We start from the raw sequence: 23,517 nt of genomic DNA, 5'->3' as shown, positions 1-23,517 counted from the left end.
AAAACATGCCTCTCCTGTATTGGTCTCTAGAGCCACAGGAGGGGCTGCAACAGTTTGACTTTATCTCTGATATTGCACTCTTCCATTGCTGAGACACAGACAGATGGCCGTCAGTTACAGTGGTACCTCGGGTTAAGTACTTAATTTGTTCCGGAGGTCTGTTCTTAACCTGAATCTGTTCTTAACCTGAAGCACCACTTTAGCTAATGGGGCCTCCTGCTGCCGCACCGCCGGAGCCTGATTTCTGTTCTTATCCTGAAGCAAAGTTCTTGACCTGAAGCACTATTTCTGGGTTAGCAGAGTGTGTAACCTGAAGCGTATGTAACCCGAGGTACCATTGTATATATATTGCTACAAATGTTGGGCACCACCCCCACGCTCTGCCAAGTGGTAGCAAGATTCACAGGGGTGTTGCAGGCCTCATCCAGGGGTTGTGCTGCTGTGGAGAATTGAAGACATGGTGGTGTGTATTATTCACATACTTACAGCTTCAGTCTGCATGGAGGGAGCCCAGATCTTACAGCATGGTCATTTCAAGAGTGGCTTGTTCCTCACAGTAGTGCAGCATTGGGAGTCAAAGGCATCTCTCAGCCAGACTGTCCATGATCAATGTCTGTCACTGCCCTCACCCTTCTTCCCAGCACTCCATGTTAAAGACACTCTTTTCCTATCTCCTTGGCAACCTCTGTCTGCCCAGGCCCAACACCTTTGCCATGTTAATGCTTCTATCCCAGGTGAGGCCCTGGCTTGGAAAGGAAGCTTAGCCTGTATTTTTCTACTGGCCTCCAGTCTTCCCTTCAATGCTTCAAATAGTCAAAATCCTACCATTTACCGGTACTCATTTCTAGGGTTTAGCGGGGGTGGGGGCACCTCAAAACTATACAGTGGTACCTCTGGTTAAGAACTTAATTCATTCTGGAGGTCCGTTTTTAACCTGAAACTGTTCTTAACCTGAGGTACCACTTTAGCTAATGGGGCCTCCCGCTACTGCGCAATTTCTGTTCTCATCCTGAAGCAAAGTTCTTAACCCGAGGTACTATTTCTGGGTTAGCAGAGTCTGTAACCTGAAGCGTCTGTAACCCAAGGTACCACTTTATAAGACACACACACACACACATGGCCAGCTCATCCATGAGGCAAAGTGAGGCACCCACCTCAGGTGGCAGGATCCACAGGGGCAACATATTCAGCCTCCAAGGAATGCATTGCCTGCTACTGGTGCCACAGTGGCAATGAGAGGTGCGGCAGGCAGTCCCCCACCCCCAGAAATGCTGCCAGTGATGGCTCGTGTCAGCTGTGGTAGTTCCTAAATTACCAAGCTGAAGAGAGCCTAGCTGCCATATTAGGTGGCTACAGTGGCCTCTTGGCAAATAGGAGGGGCTGCTGGTCTCCTCCCACCCTTGTTCCCAATGTAGATCTTTATTCCCTCCCCCCTTGTTCCTGAGGCAGATCTTCACGCCCTCTTCCCTGGCAGGGAGGGGGCACCATTTTGTAGCTTGCCTCAGGTGCCAAAATGTATTGGGCCGGTCCTGTGTGTTTATACACACATAACGATATCTAATCTATAGCTATATAGTTCTAAAATTAAACATTGATAGAATTAAAATCCTCCCTCTCACTTTCTCTCTCCGTTGATTAGTTTTCATTCTATCAATGTTTAATTGCTTTTATTGAGAGGCTTTTCCCTGTTTCTAGCTGTTGTTTTTATCTGTAAGTCGCCTTGAGTCCCTGTTTGGGGGAAAGTGGGGGGCAATCATCCTCATCCTCATTATCCAGATATGATCTGGCATATCTACATGAAAGATTTGAACTGGTTTAATACTGATTTCTGTTCCCTAGGAGGACCCTAGGATGGGAACTGTAGTTCTGTGCAGGCACAGGATTTCTAGAGAACTATCACAGAACTTTCACAAAAGTGCAATGCTCAGTCTGGGTTCTCAGGGGGAAGGGCGGGGGGGGTAGAGAGGAAGGTCCTTTATAACCAGTTGGATCACCGGCTCATCTGCAGGATTTTAAGCAGAAGTTCCTACACTACCCTGCCAAATAAATACCAGAGATTGACCCTACGAGTTTTTGTATGCAAAGCATATGCTCTGTCACTGCCGATTCGCAAAAATAAAATTGATGTAAAACTGATACTTGTGGGGTGGACATGCTGTAAAGTGAGGAGAAAATTCCAAAGGAAATCTTGGTAGGCCCTGTTCTGAATACTATAAATACTGAATACTATAAAAAGTACAATTAAGCCTGTTTTCAAGACGGTAGGTAAAAAGCCAAACATGTGTTTGTTTAGAGGTGTAGTCAGGACAGAGTACCGGTACATCATTTTCAGCTTCCCAAAAGCCTTCTACTTGCAGCCTTCCACAGTAAAGCACATTCAGCCATTAAACATTGATGAGGGTGGAGAGAAAAGTAGATTATGATACTTGGCAGCAGCTGCCAGGAAGTTGTTTTTGGTTTCTTGGAGGCTGGGGAATTGAACAGCACTGAACAGGAGCAGTCTATCTGAACTTCAGCAGTAGTACACTTGAAACTCTACAGCCGTTTTTAACTCACCAAACCTCAGAGTCAAGGATAGCAGAATTGGGAGCTTATCCTGGGTACAGGAAGGAAACGTCACAGGGCAGCAGAGCTCAGAAAGTGCAAGCAGCATAAGGGGACCCCAGTTCCAAAGTTTAGAAGCTAGATGTGCACCATCGAGCAGCATAAACCTGGGGAAAATTATTTCACTGAGCCAGCAGCCTTTATCCCTAGAGTGCAATAGCTGTCAATAATTAAATAAAGGGTCCAATCAATAACTGATGTTCGTTAACAGCACCTCTTCCAACTGCCCACTGGGAGGCTTGAAAGAGATGAAAAGAAGGCCCTATAAGAAGATGGGAGCTGTAGTTTAACAGCATCTGGAGGGAAACAGGCTCCCCGCCCTTGAACATCCTTGAGGATACAAAAACAGACATCCTATTAAAGTGTGATAGATCACCAGCCCCAACAACAGTGTTGCCACCAATCAGCAGGTGAAGAATACTGAAGTTGGAAGACCAAGGGAAATTGTGAGTGCAATACACGGTGGAAGTCATCGTCAACATACTGTGGAAGTGAAGGTGGGCACCGTAACTTAATATTTCCATGCTTTCTGGTGCATAAGTGAATTATAACTTAAGAGGGAGGGAGGGAGGGAGAAATGCTCATATACTGCAGAAATGAAGCCAGACTCATTACAAGCAGGTAATTTGCTCTATTTTCAGCTCTTTTATGACCTTGGGTCATTTCGCTATACTTCTCTGTTCCTTGGCTTTCCGCCAGAAATGCAGAAGGAATATTTTTCCCATGGTTGCTTCTGCACTGTAGCCCTATCTTTACCGCTGATGTAGCATTTCTATTCTGTAATTTGCTCGAAGTACAATTAAAATGGAGGTTTCACAGGGTGCTTGATATAGTGCTGCATTGTCCAGCGATGCTCTTCCACACAACCAAGATCCTTCTTTAATGTTTGCTTTATGTACAAGTCCCCTTTCCAATGTTTAAGATTTCCTGTTTGTAGGGCCCGCCTATCTTGTTACTCCATGTTGACTTCATTGGGAGACTTAAGTAAAGAAAACTGTCTTGATAAGACACTTCAAATGCCCTATTATGAGATTCTGTTCTAGGTGCAGGAGGAGTAGAGACTTCATCACTGGTTTCCTTCTATTATTTATTTTCATTTTAAATGGAGAAATAGTGCTTTTTCACTTCTAAAAAATGAAAATAATGAATGAAAACTAGCTATTAAAGCCCTCACCCTCATGGTAACAGAAAATGACACGCTAGCTATTAAAAGAGAACAGTCAGGGCAATTCATAACTAATCTCTTGCGTATCCATATCAAGAATAAATAAAATCAGCTGCACTTGAAAACAGGAAGAGACAAGATTCTTTGCCCAGAGCTTTTTTCAGCCAGAACTTGCTTCAGTTCCAGTACCTCTACAGTGGGTGCCACCGCCATTATAAGAGAACTAGGCAGGCGTTCATGGTGAGTTCTGGCACCTCTTTTTCTAGAATAGCACTGCCTTTGCCTCAATAAAGGCTTGCTTGTCCACGCTTGGTCAGCCACCACCCTGGTGTAACTTCATTTTATTACGAAACAGTGCCTAAAAACCTACTAACCAATGTCTTTGAGGGGGTTAGCAGGTGTGAGCAGCTTCTTAAAATGGTGCACCAGGAGACCAATTTCTGATCTCAATGATCTGGCAAGTTTAGGTTTTGACCAGAGATAGCCCATGTAGTGCTGATGGATTCCAACACCCCTGCCATCCCTGAATATTTGCCATGCTGGTTGAGGCTTGTAGGACTTGGGAGTCCAACATTTGGATGGCACCATGTGGGCTACTTGTGGGCTACACATTTCAAACATACCCTCATTGAGAATGATGATAATTTTTTACTCAACCTTACTAGCTTTCAAAAAAACCACGCAACCCTCTGGCAAGCAGTCCGAAGTGCTGCTTCTTGAATATACACACACAAAGAGAGAGAGGAAATTGCCCAGAAGCTAAAAGAACAGGACAAGGCTGTGTCTTTTTTTGGGAGCATGCCTCCTTCTGTAAGAAAGTCTTAACTGTTGGCCACAAACCGTCAGCAGCCCTAAACAGGCCAAGTCCCAGAAGTGTGAAGGATCACTACAAAGCAGCCATCCCCAACCTGTTGTCCTCCAGCTGTTGCTGGACTAGCACTCCCATCATCCCTGACCACTGGGCATGCTGGCTGAGGCTGGTGGAAGTTGTTGAACAAACATCTGGAAAGCACTGGGTTGGGAGATGCTGCTACAGAATTCCTGATGAGCTTCCAACAGAGCCTTGGCACCACCCACCTCATGTACTTTCCCCAGCACTTTTTCTCCTGGGCCCAACAACAAGGCTGCCACTCCACCAGGGGAGGGCAGAGGCTGCCATTCCAAGGGTCATTCCTGAAAATTACATCTTGTCTGCCTGCTCCCTTTCTGTGGGTCAGGGAGCATTCCATTAGACTCCTGGGAGCTGCATCTCCTTCGCAGTACATGGGCAATCAAGTGCCAAAAGTCAAGAGCAGAGATTCCTCTGGAATTTTGCCTATGGGAGTGCAAAAAGGCTGCTGCAAAGGTCTGTTCCAAGGCTATAAAAGGGCATGTGCACTCAAAGGGTTGCGATGATCTTTTCTGAATGTGCAAGAGCAACATGCAGAGTGAAAGGAGTTTGAAAGATAGCTTTAGCTTCAAAGGGTGCCATCCATTTGAGATATACCTTGCAGAGCCTCTAGAAGGTGGCTGAATTCAGTAAAGGGCAGGCACCTGGACCTTTGGGCAGAAGAGAACATTTGGGTACCTGCAGCTTTTCCCGCTTCTGCCAAGAGGTTGCAACATGTCAAACTGTATCTGTCAATATTCCCTCCTCTGCACAAAGACTAGAGCAGGGATCAGCAAACTAAGGCCCAGGGGTCGGATGCTGCCCTCCAGGCTCGTAAATCTGGCCCACGGATCCTGCCATCTGCTCGGTCAGTCCCCGCGCACTGCGGTCACCTCGTCACGCGGGGACTGACTTCCACAACACTGGCACAGCTTTGGATTGGCTGCAGGAAGTTCCTGCAGCCAATCTGAAGCCTTGCCACCCGCGGCTGAGGTAAACCTGGCGCGGCCATGGATGGAGAGGCCGGCGGGCGGGCAGCGGGTCTGGGCCACACCATGGGCATCGTGATGGGTGCATTGTGGCACTTCACCTGGAGCTTGGTGCGCCTGCTGGCCTGGCAGAGCTACTCGGATGACAGGCTGCAGCGCGTGGAGCATGCCACCTGGGAGCTCCACAGGGATGGGTCAGTGGAGCAGCTGCTGCTCTTCAACGACTCCAGTGAGCGGGTGCCGCTGAGATGCACTCCTGACAGCGTGCAGAGTGTGGTCCTCCTCCAGGTCAGGAGGCAGCTGTGGGACCAGCTTGAGGGTATTTATATTTTTCAAAATATAGTTCGGCCCCCACAAGGTCTGAGGGACAGTGGACCAGCCCCCTGATTAAAAAGTTTGCTGACACCTGAACTAGAGGTACTAGCACAAGGCTGCCAACTTTCAAAGTGGCTCCTGTAGCTGTCCCTTTAACTCGGGTAGGCAGTGTTGTGTGATTCTAACTCCCATCATCTTGATCGTTGGCCATTTTGGTTGGGGCTGATGGAAATTGGGAATTCAATAACATCAAAAGGCACAGGAACCGGCTGGGTGGATATCTAGCCAATTGGCAACCCTATTTTAGAACCATGTCTTCTATTGCATTCTATCTCCCTGAATCCAGCTGTGTGCTGCTCCCAAGGATTGCTACCATTTTCCTAGTCCCAGTTTCTTTAACAGCAGCCAGATGTTCAGGCAAACATTAGCAGGTGATAATAGTTAATCTCCATACTGCGAAAAGTTATGCAAACTGGTTCCTGAAGGTGCACAGACAGCCAAAGCTGCATTTTCCTGATCAGTTGGCAACTTTAATCAGTGGTGAAGACGGCAAGATTCCCCTGGAGGCAGCACTCCTCCACTGAATACCAAATGCCAGGTACAAAGGACAGGAGGAGGGTTGTTTCTTTCCTGTCCTGTTTGTGGGCTTTCCCCCAGAAGCATCTGGCTGGCCACTGGGAAGGAGGATGCGGACCTAGATGGCCCTTAGTGGGCAGACCACCAGGCTCTCCTTTGGCTATTTTACCAGAACCCCAAGATCCATCAACCAAAGCCAGGAGCAAAGTCGTGACTCAGGCAGACAAACATGTTCTGAGAATTCAGGAACAGGGTGCAGCTGAACACAAGCTCACCCCAGGAATTTGTGATGGGTACCAAAAGAAACCAAGGTCACAAATCCTTTCACACAAAATTCCACTCCTGGTTTCCCCCCAAACATTCTTTTTTCAGCAACCTAATTGATTGTGAGTCAGAAATTCTTGCAGATCTTATACACATTCTTATATACAAGAATATGCAGAAGGATATTCTCTTCTGCTCTAACCACTCAGCTTCATTCACGCCCCACACAGAACAGGTAAGGGTTCCTCATCCCCTGTACATTGTAAGCGCTTGCCAAGCAGGAACACTAAGTCTTAAGAGCGACTTTTCAAAAACAACCCAAGTGATGGATGTCATGTTTTTGGAAAGAACCAGCCAAGAAGGGAAATAGCTGGGCAATTGAATTACACAACAGAGATGGACTGGAAACTTTAAGTATTCCAAGCATTCTGCCTGGATCCAAACAGAATAAAATTTTAAGGGTGGGAGGAAGAGCCAATCTCTCTCAATCTCTCCCCCCACAAAAAGGGGACACACAAAAGGGCCCTGAGCAGGGAAGGTTTGGCTCATTGCCGGCTTTTGTTTGGAAACAGGTTCAACATCATCCCCAAATAATTACATTAAGTCAAACAGGAGGAGTTTGGGAGGCAGACTCCTCCAACTCTCAGCCTAACCTACTTTGCAGGGTTGTTGTGAGGGTAAAAGCAAGGTAACCCCGTGTATTCTGCCTTGACCTTCTTAGACAAATGAGTGGGTGTCAGTTAAAGTTCAGCCCATGCCTAAATAGTTAACCCAGAAGTCCCAAGTTAAAAAGGGACAACTTTCACTAGTGTGTCTTAACCGGTCTTATGCACATTCCTGGAAGACCCAATGAACATAGTGGGACATGTCTGGAGGTAAATGACATCACATTACATTTACTCGGGAGTAAGCTCAACTGAGCTCTGGTAAAGACTAACCTTGAGCAGACACACAAACACTGCAATCCTAACCCTTTGATTTGGGAGTCAGACCCACTGACATGGTTAGGATTGCAACCAAAGCTCCTGCCAGGTATTTCCATACCCAGAAGATTCAGCCTGATGTTAAAGGCACAGGAGCAGATTTGTTGCTAAAGGCACAGGAGAGAAGTGGTTTGCACAACTGCAGAGAAAGGAGCTGAACTGGAGCATTGCAGGAAAAGAGGAAAGAGCATGAAATAAAAGGGGGAGAAGTAAATTCGTTCAAGCCTTATGCTTCGATTTTGTGGTTGTAATACCCTGTTACCTAATTATCATCCTTCAGCACTCAGATGTTACAAGTGTCAGCAATTTATTCCCACTAACTGATGGTTGGTTATAACCACAAACAAGCACTCAGGGTGAAGCGCCTGTCTCTCTTCCCCAACCCCATGCATTTAACAGCTTGGTGACAGGCAGAAATCCAATAGGTAAAGTGTTCCTGATCACAGTTTGCAAGCTGCACCTCCTTTAACACACCAGTCATTTATCACAGTTGAAGGCTCAGAAGTACCTCGACTTCACTGCCACATGACTCGAAAGTTGCAACTTCACAAAACTTTCATGGAGGAAAACAGAGCCTCTTGTTAATTTTTGATCATTTTGCATGTTTTAAGGTACAGGGGCTCATGGGGGGCGGGGAGAGAACTTGGCAGTCCTATCATCAGATAAAAGTCAGTATTTCCCGATGGCTTATTATTGTGTTCTCTAACATGAGAAAACAAAACTCCCGCTTCAGGCAAGAATTTCCTCATTCTGTTTTTCCCACAAACAAAATGGAAATATTGCACTGCAATGCTATCCTCCTTTATCTGGAAAGAAAGTCCCATTCAATTTTGTGGGATTTACTTCTGAGTAGATAGCACTGTCAGTGTTCTAATCCAGGTGCTCAGGTGGGTGAGACAAACACCAATAGCATAATTGCTGAATTTGCATCTTAGCTTTTATTTCAAAACAGGCTAGATTTGGGCTTCAGGGTTTCTTCCACTGCAGCAAGTTATTTTGACTGCGACTTGAGACTGTTATCTTTCCTTTACTCTTCAAATTTAAAAAGGTTAAATGTGTGGGTGCATGTAGAAATGTTTGATAAAATATTCTGCTTTAAGAACGAGATTTATTTTTTTACTTTTCTTCTAAAAACCAAGCCGAATTCTGATTGCCTGGAATTCCAAAGCAATACTTCTATTGCATTTACCGATGATTAATTGAACAGAATGGGACTTTCCTGTGAACATGGGCGTAGCCAGTGTTTATTTAAAGGGGAGAAGGCTTTATGTTGGGGGGGGGGGAGATCCAAGACATCTGCAATGCAATCGGTCAGTTAAGTATTTCTAATACTTAACTGCCCTCCTTGCACCCCCTTGGCTACGCCCATGCGTGTGAACGTGCATGCACGTGGCGTCTCCGTGCTGCCTAGGTTCAGAAGTTGAGAAGTGTGCAGCAAGATTCGTGTCCGTGTTTACTACTTCGAAATAAGTTCCTGAAAGTGGGGCAGGCGACCTTCCTCCGAAGCAGAAGGATGCTGCTTTGCAGGCCCATCCTAAACACGGTTCCTTCTGATTTAACCCTTCCATCCCCTCTTCCCGCTCCCCCCGAGGTGGGCTGGGTCGAGAGAGAGCGCTTCGCGGCTTGCATAGGCAGGGGCGCAGCTAGCCGCTTGGGCGCCCTGCGCGCGGCGCCCTCGGGGCTGGACGGGCCACAATCCCGGGGCCCGAGCCGCGCTCCGCTGCAGGCCCGCGTTGCTTTTTCGAGCGGCGAGGAGCCTGCAGGGAGTCCGCTCAGCTGTAGGGCGGCAGCCGGAGTGAGAGGCGGCGGGCAGAGGCCGGCGCCATGGTGCCCTCTCGGGCCGCGCGGAGCCTGCAAGCGCCTCCGGGTGGGACGCGAGGCTCGGGTGCGGTAAGCCCCCCCCCCCCCGCTACGCCTCTGTCTACGGGATTCTGAACCGGGCTCTTTCCTCCAGTTCCTAATTCCGAGCACTCCGCCGCGCAGGTTTTCCGCGGCTTGCTCGGAAGGCAGTTCCCAAGACGAGAACTGGGCGCGTGGCGCTTTGCGCGCTTCCTGGGCCGGCCGTTGGACGGGGCTCCCGCCTTGGAGCGGCGGGGCGCGGGGCCCCAGCTGCCCGCCAGCTCGCGGTCGCCGGCAGCCCCACCCCGCGGGCTGGCGCCCTTCCAGCCGGGCAGGCTGCGCACCTGGCGCGGAAGGAGGCCGGCAGCTCGGGGGCTGGCGCTGCGCGCTGCACGCATTTAAGGGCTGCCGCGCGGCGCTCCAGCCACTCTGTCCGCGGCTCCGGCACCGGGCGCCCTGCGGACCACCATGCTCCCGGCTTGCTGCTTGGAGACGGCGCTGCTCCTGCTCCTCTTGCTGACCGAGGCGGCGGCGGGTGGAGGGCGGCCGGGAGGCGGCGGCGGCGGCCCTTGCGCTTCCCCGGCGGCCGGCCGCGCATCCTCCGCCCGGGACGCGCAGGCTCTCCGCGACGAGCAGGGCTGCGACGCGCGGGCGCTGGGCGAGCCGTGCGGCGTCTACACCCCGAGCTGCGCGCCCGGCTTGCGCTGCGTCCCTCGGCCCGGCGAGCGCACTCCGCTGCACGCCTTGCTGCACGGCCGGGGGGTCTGCGCGGCCGGAGGCGGCCGGAACCAGACGGAGGCGGCGCCCGCGGCAGGTGAGTGCCGTGGAGGAGCCGCGCCTGGCAAGCGGGGGGGGCGGAAGGCGGGAGAGAGTCCCGCATGGGGGTTAGACTAGATGACCCTGCGGGGTCCCTTGCAACTCTTCAATTCTATCCTTCCATGAAATATCGCGGGGCCAAGATTGCCATGCAAGCGATCATAAAGTATGGAGGGTGAGGAAGTATAAAGGGGGGTTGGGAGCATATTGGATGCAGGAGATGACTGAACCTCCTTAGCCTTTCATCAAGATTCACATGTAAGATCATCAGCGCAAAGGGAGCAAAACCCTATTGAACACTGTGGGATTTACTCCCAAGTAAAGAGCCATAGGATTGCCGGCAGTTATTCAAGTGTTCTTTCTTTACATTTCTTTAATTTTGTAAATACAGTAAAGACAAAGGAAGAAACAAAAGAAGCTCACATTAAGAATGAAAATAATCCACACAGTCTGATTTAAACCTATATAAGCAGTCCCTATGCCCCAAACAAAATTGAAGATTGTGAAGATGTACAGTCAAGGGCAGAAAGGGAAGAGCAGTCTTTCGGGTGCTGGGTAGAGAATGCTGGCTGCTTCTTTTTCTAGCCTTGAAGCATAAAAGTCGTAAGGGCTTGTAGATTCCCCCCCCCCCTGCTTAAACTACAAAATTTGAATCTGAATTAGTTACTTGATTTGGAATCATGTTTGTGCAGGGGGAGTAAGTACTTTTGAAATGTGTGTGCTTTGAGTTCTTTGCTCAATCGTTCATGTTTTGTTCCAACTTTGGAAACATTTAATGCCTCTCTGGTAACTCGGACCTAAGTATATGCATCCTGAGGACCAGAAGCCTCCATAGCCCCTCCAACCCAGGTATAAACACCAGGGATGACCCCTGAAATCGGTTAGGTCAGAAGGGTGTGAAAGGGCTGTTGTGAAAGCAGCTGCTCAGGTTTGGGAATGAATACCTTAAGATCAGAGAGGAGATGGGTGTTTGCTGTCAGGAATGTTTTGGGATGGGATGGGGAGAATCTGCAGTATCTTCTTCTGTCCCTAGACTTGTGTGTGAGCTGAACAGACGCCACGGCCACCCTTGATCTCTCATGCCAGGCCTGAGTCACCTTTTGCTCAGACTAGTAGTGGGTGCAGTGCCAAACCTTGCCTTGCAGGGAGAAGACTGCAAAATCATCTCTACCTACCTGGAGCTGCACCTTCTCCTGTTCTCTCTGGGGAGGGTTCGCAAACAGTTCTTTACGGCTTCCCTTTGTAGACTGCAAGAATCCACTAGTTTGTGTGGTGGAGAGAGGAACCCTGGGAAGAAGAGCTTGGGCTTCAACTCTATAAAACTAATATACTGTACTGTGCAAGTAAAGTTTGGATCTGGCAGCTCCTTGTCATGAACCTTTATGAGTTGGATTTATGATTATGATTTATGATTAGACTTGTGATTTAAGGACACTGTGCCTCAGAACCCTTGAAATGCTAGTACTGGTCTGTGGCAACAGGAGAGGAGGGGATGTGAGCATGTCTGGCAGCGTGTCTGACTCTGCACAGGAGCACAACTCCTGAAAACACGTTTTTGCTTGCTTCCTGGGCACTTGCTGACAACAGTCTGTTTTCTTTGATTGCATGAAATGAGCCACAATCTGCAAACTGGATTACTTGCAAGTGTCCTTGGTTTTGCTTTTCCTCTCCAGCAAGCTGAAAGGAGCCATTCTGCCAGATGATGGAAAGATGCTGGGCACATGGGTTGTCACATGGGTACTTATTTTCACCAGCAAAATTTGGCTCTTATCCTTTGTGTTGTGACACAGAGCAGTGGACAAAGGGAGAAGCTGGCCCTGCATTTCCTTTTTCAAAAATCTTGGTTATGCTTGGCTAGACCTTCTTGCTCTTTTTGCCAAGACCAGTTGGGGTCTATAACTAGCCAGAGTAGAATCCAGATTTTGGTCTGCTATCAAACTCCCAGTCTCCCTGGGACAACAAGTAAAGAGTTAATCTGGATCCTGAAAGTGCAACAGGGACTGTTTCTTTTGACCAGGGATTTGACTTGGTTCTAGTACATAAGCCTAGCCTGGCCAGTCCAGAGGCTGATACTGTGCATTCTTAGTTCCTTCTGATCCTGATGCTCTCTGAAGTTGAACACATCCAGTCCATGGAAACAGCCAAGGCTCAGTGTTGACATCAGGCCATGAGATTCCTGGCTTCTGTTGGCATCCATCTATCTCGAGAGATGAAATCAACCGCTGCATTAGCAGCACGGATGAGACCTTCTCAGGGTGCAAGCCTGGGCAGTGTGTCTGGAGGTCCTGGGCAAACTCCCTCTCTGCCTCACTGATGTGGTCCAAAGAAAAGCAGAGCAATATGTTTGGCACCAGCTGGGCTGCAGGAGTTGCCAGAAGGAGGCATACAAGGCACCATCCAAATGTGGATTTCTGTAGGGGTACTCCATAGCCTTTTCTTCTGAAGATATCTCACAAGCGGGGGCAGAGCGTATGCCTGCACTGCAGGGGGTGTGCTCCCAGTGGGGCTGGAGGGTGCCCTCCCGGGTGCCACAGTCCAGGGGAGAAGGGGGGGGGGGAAGCTGCTGCCCACTCTCCTTCTGCTCTCCTCCTCTGGGTCAGACCTGACCCGGTGGCATAGCTGCTGGGGCTGGGCACAAGGCACACTGTGGCCAAGGAAGGTGGGCCAGCAGCATTGCTGCCCATTCTCCTGCTCTCCTCCTCTGGGTCAGGTCTGACCCAGGGCTGAGCTGCAGACAGGCAAGAGTGCCACAGCCAAGGCACAGCTGCTTCTTGATCAGAGTCGGGCTCTGATGAAGGAGCCTGCTGTAGGGTGCCTGTTGGTGCCCCCTCACAAAATTGTGCCCAGAGCCACAGACACCCCCCATGCCTCTGCTCACAAGGCAGCAGAGGTTTAGGATCAGAGTTTTCCTTCTCCTAGATGGGCTCCCTTCCTGGTTTGACAAACCTCATCTGCCCCTCACTTCCCTCTTCAGCACTTGCAGAAACTGCCTCCTTGACCATTGGACCCACTGTCGGTCTCGTTCATTCAATCCACCGCAGCCTGTTTTCCCATGCAGGGGAAGTCCCTAAATCGCCAAGGGTCTGAGACCCATTGGCTCACCTCACCTGGTTTAGCTGGCCAATTGAAGCCGTTCCTTGGGTGTGGCTGCTGTCACATGCTGACAGCTTCTAGGAGCCACAGGCGAGAGCTGAGTGCAGGGGACCAAAAGTGGGCAAACTCAGAAGGAGCACGATGTGTCCCCCACCAGAGGTGCTGTCCCTCTCCTAACATCCCATACACCCTGATTCCTGGCATATGGCCCTGACATTGCCTCCGCCCCCACCCTGTGGTCTTATTTATTAAAACATGTATTTGGTGCCATTCAACTCATCTGGATTTCAGAGTGGTATACAATCAGTTTATAGCATAAAGTGATAATAAAACAAAATTTTAAAATGCCTGTGTGAATAAAAATGTTGGTTGGCACTGGAAAGACTGCAGTGTTGGTGGAAACCGAGCCTCTATAGGGAGGGCATTCCATAACTGGGGTGCCACTGCTGAGAAGGTCCTTTCCCTTACTGTTGAATAGCAAATCTCTGATGAAGGAGGCATCTGGAGAATGAACATCAGCAGAAGATTTTAAAGCACAGACAAGTTAATATGGGAAGCCATGGTCTTTAACATTAAAAAAAAATTAAGCATTGCAGATTAAAATCCTGCCATTCAGCTGTTTGGCGGGAAAAATAGCAGGTCTGAATCTATTCTATTTTGCTCTCCTGAACAGGTGATATGCAGAATTTTCACCTTTTTCAATAGAGCTCCATAGATGCAGGGGCAATAATGGTGGCAGAGCAACCAAGAAATACAGAACGGTTGGGGCTTGCCAGCCTTAGCAACAGCTGCCTCATGGACCACTCCTCTGTGCTGGTTGAGTTGAGGCTAGCACTAGGATTGTACTAAAAGTCAGACAATTTGCAGTGAACTAGGCCTATAAAGTCAAAAGGACAACGGAGAGAACACTGGAACAGAATTATGTCATACCAACATCATCTGGATTCTCCAACATTCCCAAGTGAGCAAGTTATGTCACTTCTGGAGAAAACAGCTATCTTGGTAGCCCTTCCAGTGCAATGGATTTCCAATGTAATGTCTAGTTGCTTTGTCATCATTTTGTAGAAGGTATGCAGATTTGAGCTTAGCTTGGCTCTGAACATGCAAAACAGGTGCCCCAGTTACGCTGGCTGATATAAAAATAAAAAGATCTCTTAGTTTGTTAATATGGAGAAGATGAAAACCACAGTTGGCAGCAAGGAATTGTGGTCAGCATGTCCCTCAAATGGCTTGTGCAATAAATTGTCATTCTCTTCTCAAAATAAAATCCAGAGGTAAGAAGGGATATTGGAGGTGTGGAGATCATGCCAAATCCTTCCCTCTGCTGAGGGATTGTGGTTGGAGAACTCCTTGTGTTGAGCTTGTAAAATTCACTCTGCTCCTGATGACTAAGAAGCACTGAATGCCACTGCCCTGATGATTAAGAAGCACTGAGTGCATCTTCCTCCACCTCCTACTTTAAAATATTTTAAATGGCAACCTTATTCAGGCCTCTTGGAGTGAATTCAAGTATGTGCATGCATGCAGTTCAACAAACCCAAAAATGAGACATCAGTTTTTTACATTACAAATGTCGCACTGAACATTGTTTCATGAATTTATGACAGCTTTCTGTCCTTGTAATACACTTGTAGCCTGACATTGTAAGGAGGAGCAGCATCAAACCTTGCTCAGAAACATTTACTACAGCCAACATTGTGTGGAAATCAGAATAAACCTGCATTTGAAGCTGCAATCCTATGCACGCTTATTTGGGGAATAAAGTGTTCAAGGACGCTTATGTCCAAGTAAACATGCAGAGGATTACACAAGTGGTCAAAACCTAGGAACACTGGGGGATGCTGGTGGCGTTGTGGTCTAAACCACAGAGCCTAGGGCTTGCTGATCAGAAGGTCGGCGGTTCGAGTCCCCGCAATGGGGTGAGCTCCCATTGCTCGGTCCCTGCTCCTGCCAACCCAGCAGTTTGAAAGCACATCAAAGTGCAAGTAGATAAATAGGTACCTCTCCAGTGGGAAGGTAAATGGTGTTTCTGTGCACTGCTCTGCTTCGCCAGAAGTGGCTTAGTCATGATGGCCACATGACCCAGAAGCTGTCTGTGGACAAACGCCGGCTCCCTCGGCCAGTAAAGTAAGATGAGCGCCGCAACCCCAGAGCTGTTCGCGACTGGACTTAACAGTCAGGGGTCCCCTTTACCCTTTACATGAGTTGTAGAAGCTGGCTTAGAGACAGCAATATCCAACAAATTCTTTGGAATACTAAAAAAAATCCAGCTTTTTAATATCAAACTTTTAGACACTATTAATGCAGAAGTAGTTTTTGAAAGATGAAAGCAGTGTAGAGTCTAGGCCAGTTGTGATCTGGATGGGATCTTCAGTAACTCATGCATACATCTCTTCTATTTTGCCATTTTACCCATGCCTTGTTTTTGCAGTTAGGAAAACACTTAACCAACATCTGCCTGCTGTTTATGCTAGGCTAAGTGGGGCTTTGTATCTAATCGATTGAACCTTGATTCCATTTGATCAAATGACCTGGGTAAAGGTATAATTTATCATGTGGATAACTTGCAGATTGTCAGGGACCATCCTGAAAAGAGCTGCACTGAGGAGGAATGGTGGGATCCGCCATCCCTCTCCTGATCCTGAATCTTCCCAGGAGCAGGAGGACAGTATAGCTTTGGAACGGTGGTTTGCAGAGGGGCATAGTTCAGAAGGCAGAAGCTGGGAAATACTGGATGGGGAACAGCTAGCAGATCTAACACTAGAAGAGAGAGAGTTGACAGATTTACCGTCTCTGGGTACTATCCACCCCCCTTCCCCAAAGTCCCAGAGAGCTCAGAAAGTGGCAGAACAGAAAGCACAGAGGCTACAATCTCAGATTACAAAACATAGGAGTGACGTAGATTAATAGGGACGGAGGGGGGAGTGACCTTAATTGGGAGCACCGCCATTCTGGTTAGATGCTTTCTTTTGACCTTCGCTGTTTAAAGAAACTAACTGGTAAGAATTCCCTTTCGTTTGATCTGCTCATTTACGGCCACGGGGGAGGAAGCCGATCCCCCAAAGCCTGACATCGGTGCAGGATCCTGGATTTATCAATCACTGGTGAAAATGGTCTAGCATTTCACAGCCAGGAAGCCCCTGGAGTTTTTCAGGATAAGACTGCAGTTCTACTCATCCTTAGATAAGAAGGCAAGTCCCACTAATCACACTGTGAATTGCTTCTGAGTTAAACATGTATGTGATTGGGCAGCCTACAAGCACCTTGAGTTTTTAGATTCATCATGCTCTCTAATAAATATGTATGTAGCCTCCAAAAACATGCTAATCTTTTATGGCTGGAACCTGTTCTGTCTTTTGGTGCTGCATGGAACTTGTCATTATGGCCTAAGTAGGCTTTGCCCATCGTTCTTCCTGCTGCTACTGTTTCAACAGCTTTAAATGGTCTCCACTGAGCCAGGGTGCTATATGTACAATCCAGACTGAATTGGAGCTACAGTGGTACCTCGGGTTACAGATGCTTCAGGTTACAGATTCCACTAACCCAGAAATAATAATAATAATTTATTATAATAATTTATTATTTATACCCCACCCATCTGGCTGGCCTTCCCCAGCCACTCTGGGTGGCTTCCAAAAAATATTAAAATACTGTAATACATCAAACATTAAAAGCTTCCCTAAACAGGGCTGCCTTCAGATGTCTTCTAAAAGTCTGGTAGTAGTTGTTCCTTTGACATCTGGTGGGAGGGCGTTCCACAGGGCAGGTGCCACCACCGAAAAGGCCCTCTGCCTGGTTCCCTGTAACTTGGCTTCTCATAGTGAGGGAACCGCCAGAAGGCCCTCGGTGCTGGACCTCAGTGAAATAGTACCTCGGGTTAAGAACTTTGCTTCAGGATGAGAACAGAAATCTCGCAGCGGGAGGCCCCATTAGCTAAAGTGGTGCTTCAGGTTAAGAACAGACCTCCGGAACGAATTAAGTTCTTAACCCGAGGTACCACTGTACTAGTAGTACAGGACCTCACAGGAAATGGGTTGATGAAAGGAAGCTCTGCTTCCCCCTTGAGGAGCTGTGTGGAAAATGCAGAAGTCTCATGTGAGAGCTGAGCCAGTGGTCAGCTGTGGAGCAAATCCACAGGTTGTCAATGATCACAATCTGTAATGTGCTCCACATGTGTCTATAGACGTAACCAGTGATAATCTTCAGGTCCTCTGTGTGCTGCTCTAAGGGGTAATGGGTATATGATTGTGTTTTACCCACATCATTCATGTGCAGAAATTTTTAGCAGAGCTAATTTTACATCTTCATTATTGACTACTAGAAGCTGTCTATTTCACTTGGGTCTCATGGATGGTGGAGCGAAACAGTTTTTTCAACTAAACCTGCCCACTGAGCTTTCCTTTAAGTCTGAAGTAGAAGCTGGGAAACCTAGAAGTTCCTGCCCACCCTCAATGCCATGTTGGTGGTGGTTGGGGGTGCATTAAGGTAAAGGGACCCCTGACCATTAGGTCCAGTCGTGACCAACTCTGGGGTTGCGGCACTCATCTCGCTTTATTGGCCGAGGGAGCTGGCATACAGCTTCCAGGTCATGTGGCCAGCATTATTAAGCTGCTTCTGGCGAACCAGAGCAGTGCACAGAAACGCCGTTTGCCTTCCCGCCGGAGCGGTACCTATTTATCTACTTGCACTTTGACGTGCTTTCGAACTGCTAGGTTGGCAGGAGCAGGGACCGAGCAATGAGAGCTCACCCCATCGAGGGGAATCGAACCACCAACCTTCTGATCGGCAAGTCCTAGGCTCAGTGGTTTAACCCACAGCAGTGAATTAAACATCTTTAAAAAAGGGACTAACTTGCACAGATGTTCCAAAGAAAGCCATGCATGCTGTGTCAGAAGGGCACTTAAGCCTGCTTCCTGGATCTGCCTTTTGGGGTGTTGTTTCTTTAAGTGTTTTCATTTTCAATTAACCCAAAGCCTCAGGACAAATACATAGATCAACATGAAGTCAATGCAACAGCATAGTCACATTTGTCACCAAAGAGTGTCTTTCTGGAAGTATCCCTTTGTTGCTGGTGGGAAAAATCCTTCATGACTGCATAATTATTAAAACTGCCCCAAATGATACTAAAATCATCTGTCATTACTTTGACACGCCTGGACTTGGTGAGTTTCTCCATTATTCCATTATTTGTTTGAAAAACCCAATGGGACTTTTTAAACCTTCTTCTTTCCCAATACATTAAAACTGCCTGGGAGAAAAAGTCCCCCAACAAAAACAGCAAAAATATACTTCTTGGGTTGGTTGGTTGGTTGTTGTTGATTTTTGTCTCAGGTGCTTTTTGGGTACAGAAATGCTCACTTAAATGGTAAGTGGCTGGAATTTGGGGACAGAAAGGCTGCATTATACATCTATTTCTTCTCTAAATTCTACAGTAAAAAGCACAACTGGGCTAAGGTCCTGAACACACACACACACACACACCCGGAAAAGCATAACTTGACAACAATATATATGGGCGTGAATTCAGCTAGCCTCCATTTTGGTTGAGGTCACAAAGGGAGAACTGAAGTGTTCAACACTTATTGTCCCAAGTGACAACATTATGGGGCTGGAGGAGATAGGGATAACTAGATTAGGATTTTTTTATATATTAAAAAAATGGGAAATGCATCTGGAGAGTATTAGCTTTAAAAATTGTCCTTTGGACACTGCTAGTTCTTGGCTGGAGATGGACAAATGGTTATTTGAAATAGCTGTTGGGCGAAACAGTGCTTTCCAGTCTACATTTCTTTCCTACATTTTTATCCTATGTGCCTTTCAGGGCAATGTAGCTTCATGGCTGAGGGTTTTTCTGGATGAGTTGCTTCTAATGTCTTTCCAGCTCTGAGTATGTCCCAGTTGCTGCATCCGGCAAAATACCAGGCAAGGGTAAGATTATCTGAAATGTCAAGGAGGAGAAACTAACCAAAGTCTTTGGCTGTATTGCAAATCCCACCATCTTTAGAGAGGTATTGCTCACTGATCACAACTTCTGATACCTGGCATAGAGGCACGTTTACTTTGCAGTTAATGCTAGATGGGTTTCACACATGTATTTTCTTGATCAGCTTCCAGAACAATGGGCAGATATGTTTCTTTCAACTGCAGGGCAGTTTAGTTAACATCCCTACTGTGTCCTGCTTCCCTCTTGCCCAGTTACAGGACTCGAGGCAGGGCTGGACCTCTGGGATTCCTCAGACCCCGTCAGCTGCAGCTCATGCAGTGCATCCTTAATCACACCCCCTGCACAGGGTGGGTGGGTGGTGGTACATGTTACCAGTTATATTAATAGAAATAACAGAGGCTGACTGTTCCATTCATCTTCTGTTTTCATCTTCTGTTTGGAAGAGAATGTGGATGCACCCAATATTTCAACATTGTTCTCTGTAGAGTTTGGGAACTGCCGTCCTGCAGCTGGTCCTCCCTCCCTCCTCTTGTCTTCCGTAAGAAGGTGACTGAAAGGCTGAAGCCTGTTTCCATCTCTCTAGGTGATGGTTGGGAGGAGAATCACCATGCCGGTCAATCAACAGCAGAGCCTCTCCTGTTACAGAGCCAGGATCCACTGCAAGAGGTCACCGTTGGCAAAACCCAACTACAGCAGCTCTCCCTGAGCAGTGATGCCAAAGTGGAGCGTGATATGGTACGTGGAGCAAGCAGCCTGTACTTTCCCACCCAGAGAAAGAATAGAAGGGACTGTGCTTCCCTGCTGGCATTCTGGCTTCCTGCTCTGTACGGACCTTGCTGCACAGGAAAGCGATGCTAGAAGAACTGAGAAACCTGCACATTATTGCTCTTAACTGTCTGCTTCTATTTCTTTCTCTCTCCTTCTCACACCACCAAATTCCTACTTACAGAAAAGCACGAGGTATAATCTTTCTGGGATTGCATATTTTCAGTAAGCCAGAGAAGGATCTCGTAATTGAACACTTCCTCATGGTTTAACACATACTCACAGCCTTCCTCCCTATATGGGAAGCCAGTGTATCGCTCCCTGCCATGCTAGCACTTCGGTGCCTTCTGTATAAACCCTTGACTTGTAAATCAGACCCAAACACTTATATTTAAAGTACTGTTAAACCCAGGCTGAAATACACTGCTTGACTCTTCTGGCTTTTGGGCACCTATGGGTATCATAGCGCTTTTGTCAATCCAATAGCAGCGAACCTGTGGCTCTCCAGATGATGTTAGACTACAACTTCCATCATCCCTCACCAATGGCCATGCTGGCTGTGGCCGATGGAGTGATCTAATAACATCTGAGAGGCCACAGGTTCCCACCACAACTTAACTACTGTCCTATTTCTGTTTGGCAGGCTCCTTGCCGCAGGCACCTGGCAGCCATCTTGCAGGAGTTGAAGGCCCCACTCTACCAGAATGGTCAAGACATCTTCATTCCCAACTGTGACACCAAAGGGTTCTACAGGCGTAAGCAGGTATACTGAAAAGTTGCTTATAGAGGCAAAGTGAGCTACTCTTGGGCTTTTATAGCAAGCCATAACTCTGAGTAATAAGCTGAGTAATTTCTCAGTTGGTTTAGTGTTCTGGTTCTTTTGGCTTCAACGTTCCTACCAGAATCTTATGTTAAAAATATCCAGTCTCTCCCACTGTGTATACAGGCAACTCCCCATATACAGAGATATTGTGCTTTGAGGCACTGTGTGTCAGTGGGATGCATGTAAGCCCACCCTACCCTGTCCAGCCCCATTGCAGAGCCGAAGTGGCTTGCGCATGCCGACCACGCACAAATGGGGAATTGCCTGGATCCATGGGCTAGAGAAGCTGCTGTTTCACAGTAGTCTTATCTTCCACTAACATCATTGCCCCCTACAGTGTCAAGCATCCAAGGGACAGAAGAGAGGCCAGTGCTGGTGTGTGGATAAGAGAGGCCGCCGGTTGGAGGGCATGGAAGAAAAACCCCTTTGCCTGCTTCCCAATGTCGACTGAGCGGTTGGGAGTGCTCCAGCAGCAGAGATGCTTGTCCAGGAAGAATCTCTCTACTAGAACTGTTGCAAATATTTGCTTTTAACTTATTGTGCTGTTGCTGCCTTGCTGGGACCTTGCATTCCCTGGAATAACCTTGGAGCAGCTGTTGCATCTGACAATTTACAGAAGGGTGGAGGAGCCTGGACTGGCTGCATCACAACACGGGCCAAGAGGAGGCTTCCGACTACATGACTAAAGATGTTTTCTTGGATAAGCTATCAGTGGTTGCACTGCAAAGATAAGCTGGCACCTAAGCCAGCTTTACATTTAGTAGATGTTGCGTGCATCCTATGTTCTAAGCCGGTAGGGAGACATGAGTAGCCAGATACTGGGTGTGGGGAGGAGAACCAGGGCTGATCTAAAGCTTTTTACCAAGCTAGAAGTAATAGGAAAAATGGGAAAGGAGACAACTTTGTAAAAACAGGTGACCATAGAGAGCCCGCAAGGGCACTATGAAATGGGAAAGGATGAGAACAGCAACCTCACACCATTACCAACACCTGGAATTATGATGAGATAGTGTGGAAGGGATAAATGGTACGGGGCACTGGGACACTCGTGGTTGTTCTTTTCCCACTCACACCTGCTCGGTCCTTAGCCTGCCCTCTGTATCATGTTGCCTTACAGCTTCCTCTCAAGCAGATTGAGGGGAGGGCTACATGGAGGGGGGGTCTGTGGTTGCCTGGGTTTTCCCTATTCTCTGCCATGTGCTTTAATTGGGCGGGGGGTGGATGCTGTATGTTTCACTGGCACTGGATTCAATAAATCTGAGGACTATATAACATGCTTGCTATTAGTCCTTAAGACTGGTTTTTCTTTGGCTTCTGAAAATCTCCTGGCACCAACAATGAAAAGGATTCAGCTAAAGAAATAAACCTTGTCCCTAAGAAATGCTTGGAAAAGATGAAAAGGTCATAATTGCATCTGGTAATTAGAACTACACCAGCATTTTTGTGGAGGATTTTAACCGTTATTATTGTTTGCACCTAAGCATAACGTGCCACATTGTTTACTCAGGAAACCTGTCTGCTAAACAATTAGTAGCAAATAAAGTAAGTGTGGAGGCTACCATCAGTTCTGAGAGGTCCAAGTTCTACAAGGAGGAGCCCTGTGGATGCTATTTTACATAATAGCATGCTCTGTTCCTTCATGCATTTGTGGCATCAGTCTCCAGTGAACTCACCGAAAAGGAAGCTGAAGTCAGGTAGGGCTATCCCAAGAGCTACTATGGTTACATGCTTCTCCTCTTCTCAGTAGTGACCACCCTTCTGCGTGTGACAAGACAGAAGGATGTGGGATAGAGCTGGGCTGCTATCTACTCTCCCCCCCCCCCATGTGCTTTCTGATGAATATGATTACTCTATATTACCTCACTTGTATGTTTTTTTAAGGAATCAAATTCAACAAGTGAACACTTGTGCCTGGCCTTCTGTTAGAACTGCATCTTGTCTCTAAGCTGAGTTGTTTAGAAGTTCTTTGTAGTCAATCTCTTCAACATGCTCTGAAAGCAGGGAAACTAGTCTGGGGCACAGAGTTCAGTCACCCAAGTTCAGTCTTGGGCTTGTGTGTGTTTTTTAAAAAGCAAGTTTCTCACCCTTAAGGTGACTAGAGGGTTGCTATTGCTACCCTTCCTTGGACACTAGTTGTGTGGGTGTCATTACTATTCTGCAAAACCCCTATGGCCTTGCATGGCTGAGGCACATTATTAACACCGTAACATAACTCCAGAAATTACAGCTTGACCAGTGCCTTTAGCCCTTGGCTAAAAAATAATGTGTACAAGTTAGATCCGCATAAATTGCAGGCTTGCTGTATAAGGAAGCATCAACCAGGCCTTTCTGATCAAGCAAAAACAGCAATCACCACCTGCAAGAAGATTCTCATGTTTGGGGGCAGGTTGTTGTTCTTCAATAAAGCTTCCAACTCACAAGTGGTTTATTGTACATAATGCTAGAGAGCAGTCCAACAAGCAAATAGCTGCTT

At 47.6% G+C, this 23,517-nt stretch overlaps 1 protein-coding gene across 1 annotated transcript; it reads left to right on the top strand.

Annotated features, from left to right (window-relative positions):
- The first annotated feature begins 9,437 nt into the window (after positions 1-9,437).
- IGFBP6 (insulin like growth factor binding protein 6) lies at positions 9,438-22,320 on the top strand. The gene is made up of 4 exons (XM_083428331.1): positions 9,438-10,417; positions 20,040-20,191; positions 20,865-20,984; positions 21,382-22,320. The coding sequence occupies exons 1-4, from the start codon at positions 10,072-10,074 to the stop codon at positions 21,493-21,495; spliced, it is 732 nt and encodes a 243-aa protein (XP_083284457.1). The 5' UTR covers positions 9,438-10,071; the 3' UTR covers positions 21,496-22,320.
- Positions 22,321-23,517: the final 1,197 nt, after the last annotated feature.

This window comes from Podarcis tiliguerta, assembly GCF_965153285.1.
Source record: "Podarcis tiliguerta genome assembly, chromosome: 2".
Lineage (NCBI taxonomy): Eukaryota > Metazoa > Chordata > Lepidosauria > Squamata > Lacertidae > Podarcis > Podarcis tiliguerta.
This window is presented reverse-complemented; position numbering and strand designations above follow the sequence as displayed.